General features: G+C 40.4%; 1 protein-coding gene across 1 annotated transcript; it reads left to right on the forward strand.

The window, feature by feature from the left end:
• Positions 1 to 5,005: 5,005 nt before the first annotated feature.
• ccn1 (cellular communication network factor 1) lies at positions 5,006 to 7,670 on the forward strand. Its single transcript, XM_020938060.2, has 5 exons — positions 5,006 to 5,314; positions 5,413 to 5,635; positions 5,947 to 6,291; positions 6,381 to 6,583; positions 6,698 to 7,670. The coding sequence occupies exons 1-5, from the start codon at positions 5,267 to 5,269 to the stop codon at positions 6,998 to 7,000; spliced, it is 1,122 nt and encodes a 373-aa protein (XP_020793719.1). The 5' UTR covers positions 5,006 to 5,266; the 3' UTR covers positions 7,001 to 7,670.
• Positions 7,671 to 11,325: the final 3,655 nt, after the last annotated feature.

The raw sequence follows: 11,325 nt of genomic DNA on the forward strand, positions 1-11,325 counted from the left end.
TCCTCTATTTGCTTGCTATGTCCTCGCTCCATGCTGAGGAATTTGGGTTAGCTGAAGAAGCCCTCAGACATTGGAGGCACACCTGGCTGGTACATGTGCAGCTAGAAATCAAATAAAACAGAGCATGGAGAGACGCAGCTGCAGACGGACAAAGCAGTACCTTTTATTGGCCCAAAATGACTGCGATGATGAGATTATTAGTCCTCTATAAGTGACACTGATCTATATAATTACACAGGTGGTATATAAAGGATACACTGATATTCACTTAATCACTGCTGTGAATGAAGTGGTGACATGAAACTGGAAAATACAGCTGGGTCTTTCATTACATTATATTTTAAAGGCATCCTCTTATTAATATGCACAGTTTAAAGGGGTTTACTTTACACACAGGTGCTCATATTATACTGCAATTGCTCAGATTTCTGCTGCAATGACTAATACTACCACCATTACTGTTGTGGAAATTACATTTGATGATAATCCATTTCCGAAGCCTTGTAAATTATGAAATAGAGAGTTTTAAACCATTATGACAAAATTATGCGAGTATCTGGCCAGTCAGAACCACACGCTTTGATAAAACTTTACAAAAAAACTTTACAATGACAAGTGGATGTAGAGTCATATATTGTCTATCTGATCTCAGAGAATGTGATTGACAGGTGGATTAACCAATAAGAGAGATGCATTCTCTGTTCACTGGCTGGTCAGGCAAACAAAGTGGATGGGTGGGTCACATGTTGAGGTGTGACCAGTCAATCCCAGATGACAATTATGAGTTGTTGTGGTCTTAAAATGTGGAATAAAAACAAGTTGTGGTACATTTCATGAGAGAGAGATCTGAAAGACAGCTGCGTGGTCTGATTATATCTATGAGTACATACTATTGACATACCTATGGAGATTAACAAGCAAGATAGGACAAAAAGGTGTTACTTAAAAGGTTTTCTAGAATGTCTGCAAACCAAAATGATTTTAAAGATAAAGTAAAACATAATATTTGATTTTCCTTTATAATTACTATCCACTTTGCAACCCCAAACAATTTCCAGTACATTAAAAGCTCCTATATTACACAAAATGGACTATGGTGAGCTTTAAACCATGTTAGAATGTTGTTACCTACTTAAAAACATACCTGGAGTTGTGTTTTGTTTCATTCACACATGTTTGAGTAACCCTTTATTATTAGTCTGTCTATATCTCCAAAGCTAAAAATGTTCTGTTCCACCTTGTGATATGATGTAGTGGTAGTTTGCAAGTTAACAGCTACTTTTTTAATCTTTTCTTTTGTGGAGATTGGAAATTCCAGCTCTGAAATTATCCAAATTATTCTAGTGAGTTATGGAGTTTAAAATGTGGAGCACTTCCTGTATTACCATATGACATCACAAGGTGGAACAGACTGTTGGTTGAGAGAAGAACTAACAGCCTAATAATGCAGGATTTGTGTGTTAAACACGTGAGTGAAACAAAACATCCAGGTATGTTTTTGATGAGGAACCAACATTATAACATAGATCAGAAAACAGTATAGTATGGGCCCTTTAATAGGAGATTAAAAATGTACTCTACTAGTATGTAGTATTAGTTTAAGCATTAGGAACATGATGGCATTGTTAACTTATATAAATAGCTTTGCACATATTAATTATGTCTGGCAGTTACATAACTTTATGTTACGCAGGCCATAGGTACTGTAAGTACAGCATAGACTTTTTACACTGTGCATAAATTCTCATTCTCAAACTCGCCTTGGCCATAATTAATTAGGAGAGGAATGGCAGACCTGTTTCTCTGAAGCAGAGGATTACCATTTTGGAAGCTCTCTTTTGTCATTTTTGACAGAGGCACGAATTCCTCACATTTTTACAGTAACAGATGTGAGATTGTTACACTGTGGATGGATGCCTGTGAAGCAACTTTTTGTACATTCAGTTTCACATGAAAGCCTATATCTATTGGTCTCCACGAGGATGTTACTGCTTTTTCAGAAATGTTTCACAATGGCATTAAATGCATTTATCATGACATTGTGCATTTATAGGTGTTTTTTTTAACTAATTAAAAAAAACTGGTGAATGGCTTGCCTCTCCACAGATCTGCCCTGTAAGTTGACCTGGTGAGGTAACCTGCTTATCTCTATTTAAGAAAATAAGTGGCATATTGTGGAACATTCCAGGCAAAGCAATGACATCTCCTTGGAGACAAGCAGGTGACGTGGCCTCCACCAGAAAAGTTAAACAGTGCTCCTTTAATGTATCTAAAGCAATACTAGTCTCAAATATTCAACAAGCCAACAGTTTGTTTTCTAAGTAAATATGTTAAAAATGTAGCACAATCGCCACAAGAAGAAAAGGTTGTATTTATTATCGAATAAAACAATTTTAACATATTCAGCAGTGAAGTCCCGAGTCGGCCAGCTCAGTAGATTATTTAGTTTAAATCTGGGACACAATGTTCAACTATGTGACAACTATTGATAAACAAAAGCATTTCTGGGATTTCTGTTTCCGTTTAGCATCCAGTTCGATACATATTTTACTGTCAGCTTGGCTTCTAAACAGCAGACTTCCTGTGCTCCCTGACCCGCCAGCAGAAGGAAGTGTTGCTATAATACAAACAATAAAAGTTATGGCATTTATCTTGAATATTCCACAGTGGAATCTAATGTTTACAAAAGCTGTCCTGTTCTACTTCATCGGGCTAAGGGCTTTCTTCTTAATGGTTGACTGTCTCCAAGTATATAAGTCCAAACATACTGTAGTACATGTAGCAGTGGTTTTCCAAAGATGAGGTCAAAAATAAGTCAAAGTTTTTAGCTGTTCATTTGCCCCAAGGTCCAGGAAAGCCCTCATATTACCCATAATATGTGCACCATGACCTTAGTGGAAACAATTAGACCAGGCAATTACTGGAGACGTAGATCCTTTGGAAATGTTGAAGTGAATCTAATTATGGAACAAAAAATAACGACTTCGATGACGTACAGTGACAGCCATGTTTCCTCTGAAGGGATATTTCATTTTAGAAAGCTTCACTGTATGTTTATGTTAATGACCTCATACATTTTTTGTTTTGGCTGTTCCCTTTCTGGGATCGCCCTCCTTCTTCAGTATTCTCAGCAGCCTATACACTTTCACTTCAACCAACATTTTCCTCTTGGCCTGCTCTCCTTTAATTCCTATCCTGATGTTATCCAATTCCAACTTTCAAAATGTGACAATAGAGAAATAAATAATCTATATCCTATCCAGTTTCACCAAAAGAGTCTAATGGACAAAACAAGCAGACAAGTGTAATTTCCAAGAAAAGATTTTGATCTGGTGATTTCTTATCTGTATGCAGGTCAAATAAAAGGTACACTATGTAACCTTTCTGGTGGAGGGTCTGTCATCTGCTTGTCTCCATAAAGGTGTCATTTCTTTGCTTTGAATGTTCCACGTTATGGCTTTCATGTAAACAAGCACGGGACGCCATAAAGCCAAGTGACAGATCAGATCTGTGGAGAAGATACACCATTCACCATGATCTGTGTAGGACCTAGTGCACCTTTAAAAGACCATTTAGAAAAAAGCCACAGAAATTGAGTGGTATCAGCATCAGAGCAGACCACACTGTACACACAGTCTCAAGCGCACGTGGGTCGAGACACACCCCCATCCCAAACAGTTCCACGCCCCTCCAGCACACCAGCACTAAGGTGGGAGACTGCGAGGCAAAATGTTTACAAGCTGGCATTTCCTACGAAGTCAAAGATGGACTATTTACGCATTTTAAAGGTACTGGGAATAGTAAGAGTAGTAAAGAAGAGGGATATTGCACAAACCTCAGCACATCTCCATCTAGTGTTATAAAGTGGAAGTTAAATTTTTATCCAGTATACCTCACTGTTATGCAAAATAACTAAACAAACAGCTGAACTGGCAGAACCACTGGTCGTTATGCACGAATTAAAAGTTAATTGTTAACTCACCGGTCCGGGGGTGCTCTCCAGCCATTCTGTCTTTGGATATTTAGCCTACACAAAACCAAAAGCTCGCACCCGATCATGTTTAAATGTCGTCTTTGGGCATCACTTACAATTTACGCATTTAAAATCCCTCGTTTCAACACCGGAGAGTCCTATTTAGACTAAAGTACAGAGACCAAATGTTTGTCTCCCCCCACCAAGATGTCTAGTGGAAAACCGAATCACAAAACTCCAACAGAACCCACTCACTCCCCCCGGTGAACAATATTGCGTGAAAAGTGAAATTAGGCATAAATGCGAAGGAATTTCCCCTTCCTTGAAGATCATATTTAACAAGGCTTTAAGCTGTCACAGGAATGCTTTGTGGTCTGTTGGCCAAAGGGAGAGAAATATGTTAATAATGTAGGCTACTGCCATACCAAATATGGCAATACTGTTACGTCTGAGCTCTGGTGCGCATCTGGAAACGCTTAGCTGCTCTGAATAAAGGCACTGCAGAGCCAGAAATAGACACTGTTAAACGAATTTCTGCCCACACCTGGAAGACTCACAGAGAAAGTACTATTTTAAACGTGGCCACATAAGCATGCTGTTAAAGAACTTTTGGCAAACTTCATTCATCAACTGAAGTGTCACACGCCGTGCGTAAATGCGCACTAAACAGCAGCTGTCACTTTAATCTCGCGCGACTACGGGAAAAAAAAAAAAAAAAAAAAAAAAAAAAGGAATAGAAGCACAATTTACTAATGTAAAAGGCTACCGCTTTATTCATGACACCACCTTATTCATTATAAAACGTTGCTCTCAAATTCACAGATGCTTTTGAATTGTAGAGGAGGAAAGCGAAGGAATGGACAAACAAGAGAGAAAAATGTGAGACGGAAAAGTGTGCTGAGATTGGATCCAGGGGGGAAAAATCCATTTGAGAGGAGATGGGAAGAAAAAAAAATAGAAAGCTTTAGACAGGGTGGAGCTTAGGTCTTGGATGGAAAATGCGCCGAGAAACATTCCTGGCATAGTTTGGGAACAGTTCAGCAGGCAGTCCAGAGACGACGTCAGCTCCCCACAACCGTATATAAGTCCGGAGGTGGCCGTGCTTCAGCAGACTGCAAGCGCTTTACCCAGAGCCTCAACTACTCTAAACCAAGGAGCCTTTAACACGAGAGACTACGACGCAAACATACCACGAGACAAGACAGACGACGTGTGAAGGAATTTACGGATTCATTTGAAGACCGCTTCCCATTTTGAACAGGATTTGGACAAGACGCAAGACATTTTTTCAACATGCTGATGCTTAGTGTTGCCGTTTTCTTCATTGGGAGCCTCAACCTGGTAAGTTTTTGTAACGTGTGCTTTTATATTGACTACTACTGACTAAAAGTGAGTGAAAGTGGTGTGATAACGCGTGGCTTTGCTGTTTGGTTGCGCAGGTTCTCTCCTCTTCTTGCCCTGCTGTGTGCGAGTGTCCACGGGAGATGCCCAAGTGCGCACCCGGCGTGAGCGTGGTCCTGGACGGCTGTAGCTGCTGTAAAGTGTGCGCCAGGCAGCTGAACGAGGACTGCAGCCTGACCGAGCCTTGTGACCACACTAAAGGGCTGGAGTGCAACTTCGGAGCCAGCTTTGCTCTTGCTACAACCCGTGGCATATGTCGAGGTATGTACAAGCACCTTTCTTTTCTAGTAGTTGAATGTATAGTACAATTGAATTAGTTTATATGAGTAGTTAGTAAAGCATTGGAATTTGCATACGTCCAACAGAATGGAATGTAGCTGGGAGGAAACTTTAGTCTAAACCTCAAAGCAGACAGACAGACAACCTACTGTGGAAAGAGACCCGTTAACAGCCTGAAGAATTTCACAGTTTAACTGATCCTTATCTGGCAGCCATGTGATGTCTTGAGCAGAAGTCTTGGAGCAGAGCAGGAAAGAATAACATTCCTTTGCTTGTGTTTTCTTTCTCTGCAGCCAAGTCAGAGGGCAGACCCTGTGAGTACAACAGCAAGATTTACCAGAACGGAGAGAGCTTCCAGCCCAACTGTAAACACCAGTGCACATGCATCGATGGGGCAGTGGGATGTGTCCCACTGTGCCCACAGGAACTCTCTCTGCCCAACCTGGGCTGTGCCAACCCAAGATTGGTCAAGGTGCCAGGCCAATGCTGCGAGGAGTGGGTGTGTGATGACACCAAGGAGATAGACATCCTGGAGAAGATCTTTGGCAAAGACCTGCTGAATGAAGAGCTGGAGAAAGACCTCACCAACAGAAATGAGCTCATTGCAATTGTCAAGGGTGGACTAAAGTCTCTACCAGGTAAGAAACCAGACTAAGCTTTCCTGAAGTTTTATGAAGAAGCAGTCAATGACAAAAAGCTAATAATGTGTTTATTTTTATGATCACAGCATTCAGACAACAGCCTGAGGTACAGATGTTTAACAACCAGAAGTGCATTGTCCAAACCACGCCCTGGTCTCAGTGCTCCAAGAGCTGTGGAACAGGCATCTCCACCAGAGTCACCAACAACAACAGTGAATGCAAACTGGTCAAAGAGACAAGGATCTGTGAAGTGCGTCCATGCACACAGTCACCTTACTCAAGTCTCAAGGTAAGCTCAAGGCACCCTACTGTGAAGAGATGGGGACAGACCTATGAGATAATTCAAAGACAAAGTTTTCACTCAAAGTCTAATGTTGAATTCTTTTTGGTTTGTGTTTTACAGAAAGGCAAAAAGTGCAGCAGAACAAAGAAATCAAGCCAGCCAGTGAAATTCACCTATGCCGGCTGCTCAAGCCTCAAGAAGTACAGGCCCAAATACTGTGGAGCCTGTGTGGATGGCAGATGCTGCACCCCCCATGACACCAGAACCATCCGGGTCAAGTTCCGCTGTGAAGATGGCGAGACCTTCAACAAGAACATCATGATGATCGAGTCCTGCAAGTGCACTTACAACTGTCCCCATGCCAACGAAGCCTCATACCCCTTCTACCGCCTCTCCAATGACATCCACAAGTTCAGAGACTGAACACAACTGGTGGACAACCCCACTCACCACTGAAAGTAGGGGTGTAAATAGACTTTCAATTGACTACCAACTTCTTGTTGTAACTAGATTCCCAAGGAATTGTGGGCTTACATCATGAGGACTTTATGAAGTGCACTGTTTGCTGTGACTTTCAGCATTCTTACTACCAACTGCTTCATATTAATGGAGCATCATGAGTAGCTTCGTTATGGAGCAAGATGTAACTAATATTTGTACATGTATCTTAGTCGCTGATATCAATTCACTGTGTATATTTTGATCCTTTACATTTGGCCAGGACCCAAACTGTAGACTTGTGTGTGAATATGAAGATATGCACATGCGCAACTTCAATTAGCAGACCATCCTTAAAGTTTCTGTTAAGACATCGAAATGTTTCCCCTCGACTTGTTTGACAAGTGTGTGGTTTCATTTTCTTCATGACGTGGGCATTACTGTTCATGTTTTTGTGGCAGCTATTGAACTTCCTGAACAAAAAAGACAAAGCGAAACATGTCAAAGGATGAATGAATGTTTTTATTATTGTTATTAATATTATTTATCAAAAGTGTAGCTACTTTATTTGAATATTAAGTGTTATACTGGAATAAATTGTAAAATTGATTTAATTTTATATGTTACAAATAAAACTGATTTATTTATGAAATAACCCCACTGTCTGACTTGTGTTTGTCTTGGCATGAAACAAAGTACAGTACTCACATGGGGAAGGGTCTTTGCAATCTGCTGGATCTACAAAAATGATATAACATGAGGATTTTCTGTGAAATTCAGACAGACACAGAGAAGGGTCAGTCCGTTCTTATATAACAAAGTCTCTACTGACTTTGTGCGCTTTGGAATGCCATTCTGAAATGCACTGGCTAAGCCATACACTTGACTGCTTCTGAGAGGGGAAAAAAAGATTAAGTCCATGAGTAGCAATGAGTATGGGACTATGCCAAGAATCTTAAGTGCTGCACTGAATGGGCTGGGATTAGACACCATGCAGGACACACAATGACTATTATTGTTTACAATCAAGTTGTATGAACAGAACACATTCCTGGTTACACTTTTTCACACGTAGCCTTCCCTATAATGACCCAATTCATTAGTAGCAACTGAACTAAAGGGAACAAGGTGCTCTGGCCTCAACTGGCTCTTGGAACGCATGTTCACTAAACAGTTGTAAACAGTCCTGAAGGGAAGGAAAGAATCCATGTGCTAAGTTGTAAGAATTATTATTGTGAGGAAGCAACACAGGAGGCACAAAACCCTTTAATACAAGTTAGCATAAGATCATATTGCAGCAGCATGAATGGCACTTTCTATTTTTAAGTCCACCTGTGCCTAAACTAGGACCATGTGTCTTTAAAAGCACTTTTACCATCTGTGTGAATCAAATTAACCCTTGTGTTATTTGTCTTTGGTTTGGGTCTGATGACAGATGCTTGCACCTGGTGAAAAATACCAACAGTACAGTTTAAGAGGGTTAGAGGAGCAGAGCTCAGGGGCAACCACAGGGAAGGCTTTCTTTTTTTGATCCAGGTAGAGGGAGCGGCTCAGGAATGCAGCAGTGGCTCAGAAAGCAGACATCCTGATGGGCGGCAGATGTTGGAAAATATTTCTGAGCAACATGTTCACTTTAGCTATGAAGACTTTCCAAATATACACAAACACTCCCAAGCAGTCGATTATATTCACAGAGCCATTATAACGTTCCGCTATTTGAAAGCCTGTCTATATGAAATGCTTGTTACATCAGTATAACTGTGGGGAAGTGCTGGAGGAAACAGCTCTAAACCATAATAAGAGGCTGAATAAACTCTGGTCTTTGATTGAGCTGTGCATACCGCACAGGATGTGCCCACTGAAGTTGTACACATTCCTCACATAAAAGTTTTACCTAATCACAAAGATGAGCTGTGTCTGGATGCACAGACACAACACTCCCTGAGTGCCCTCTTTGCTGTGTCCTGTTCACTGGCCTCAGGGGAGAAAGTGCTACTTTTGGCGCTTCTTAGTGGACTGTCATTTGTCTTGTTAACACAATGCAGCTAACATGGTTATGCAATGGTGTCTGTATGTTATGTGAGCAGTTCTTTCGGTCATCCGTGGCATTCCTTCATAATGCACTGACAGGCTCTCCGTCCCGCTGTCTAAACTCTCTCCAAGAGCCAAGGGATCACATTTATTGTTGGAAATAAACTGTGAAGTCCGGGCAACGCTGGGCCAACCTGTAAAAACTATTGCTCAGACACAGAGACAAACAAGCCTCTCACACACAGGCGCCATGCAATTAAATCACTCAGCAGCTACCTCATTCCCTTAACCCAGAACTGTTTATATGACAAAGACATTAGCATTAAACCTTCATCATGGACCACGTAATGCTACACAAACAGGAGCTTGCAGCAACAACACTGGTCATTACTAAAACCTGGAAGCAGTACTGCACTGATGTCAGCTCTTTAACCTCCTCAGCTGTAACGGCAGGTAAATGTTACAGGCATCAGAGGGCCAAGAACCAGAGGGAAGGTTTGAGGCACTTCAAATTTTTCTGGCACCCTCTGCTGGACAAAGTAGAATACAGCAATATCAAAGTCTTCAAAACTTGACAGATTTTTTTGACATGACAAATTTGGGCGTTGGTCAAGCATGGAGAAACTAAATTAGAAATACATTGGAAGAGTGATGTAAACCTTGTAACACACCCATCAAATCTCTATGTGAAGTTACATAAGGAGAGCAGTTGAACTTGACTGACTGTCCCCAGAGGGCTTCGGGTGGCTACCTCACTCCTTATTTACCCGGCACAGGCTCAACATTGATGGGAAAGGCGTCTCACTTTAAGGCTGAGTGATTTTGGAAAAATATCTGATTGATTTTTCAGATAAACATTACAATTAGATTTGCAAATTATGTTTTTATAGTGGGATTCTGTTCAAAGCACACAAGCACACATTTTAAAAGTGCACTATGTCACTTTTCTGGTGGAGGGTCTGCACCTGCTTGTCTCCATGGTGATCTTATTGCTTCGAGTGGGATGTTCCACATTATGGCTTTAAATAAATATATATTGATTGTATTCAGTTACAGGGGTTTTTATCTCCCAAAACTACCGCAAAACACTATTTCTGTGAGCAGGTCATCTTTTTTCTCTTTTAGATAATAAGACAGGATATTATGTTGGTTAAAAAAGAACTTAAAAAGGTGCACTACTTTTTGGTAAAGGGCCCACAATTTACTTGTCTAAATGGAGATTATTGCTTTACCTCCAGTTTCATGGCATAAAATTTTTCTGTCTCCATATAAACAAGCAGGAGATGCCACCATGCCAATTTACAGGTGAGATCTGTGAAGAGGTGACGCTGCGCACAGTCAGAACGCATGTTTTTAAAGGTATTTTTGATTAATACGATATTGTGGACCACTACAGGCAAAGAAACAGCATCTCTATGGTAGTGGACCCTGAACCTGAAAAGATACAGAGTGCAGCTTTTGTGATTAACCTTGCAGCCCAGCCTTCATCTCACTTGATCTTAGATGGTGCTGGAAGTGAAGGCGTTTTAAAAGGGGGCACAAAGCGTCAGCAGCTGAGATAATGTTGGCACAGTTCTAGTTCAGACTATTGTCCAATGAAATCACATCATCAGCGAGCATTTACCTAAGGTCTCTACACTCCTTTGGGGCCATTTAGCGTTTTAACTGCAGGGTTTGACTCCTGGACGCTACAGTGACTTTTATTGGACTTTAATTGAATTATTGACTGTGTGCTTGCATTGTCTACTTTGTGAATGTTTCTTATTTATGTGATTTAATTACACAATTAGGTAACAGTCAAGACAAATCTGTTTCAGTTTTACAGTTTCTTAGGCTACTGAGTAATTGGCTACAAAGTAACACACACAAAATTGTATTCTGATATCAAAAAATATTTCTAGGACAAGCTGATCAAGCCTTTGTTACTCTTATCAGTGAATGTATAAATAGTATTAGTATTTCCCCTACACCAATATTTCACATTTCAGTTTGCTTTTCTTGTTTATAAGTAATTTTTTATCAATGGTGGCACAAAGAAGATGAAGATTTAACTCAAACTAAAAACGATTCTTATAATTCCAGCAGGATCCATTTTTATCTTAGGCCATACACGATAATAGTACAGATTTCAAATATTTTATAAAATTTGGATTCATTCAGTATAATTTATTCGTGTTAATGAATAAATCATTGAATCATTTGGAGAATTTCTGCTCTGGAATGGCCAGTCTCTACTCAAGGTAAAAGATACACTGTTAACTGCTTCCTGACATCACAAG

Source organism: Boleophthalmus pectinirostris, unplaced genomic scaffold, assembly GCF_026225935.1.
Source record: "Boleophthalmus pectinirostris isolate CB_2022bp ecotype Guang Dong unplaced genomic scaffold, ASM2622593v1 HiC_scaffold_949, whole genome shotgun sequence".
Classification (NCBI taxonomy): Eukaryota; Metazoa; Chordata; class Actinopteri; order Gobiiformes; family Gobiidae; genus Boleophthalmus; species Boleophthalmus pectinirostris.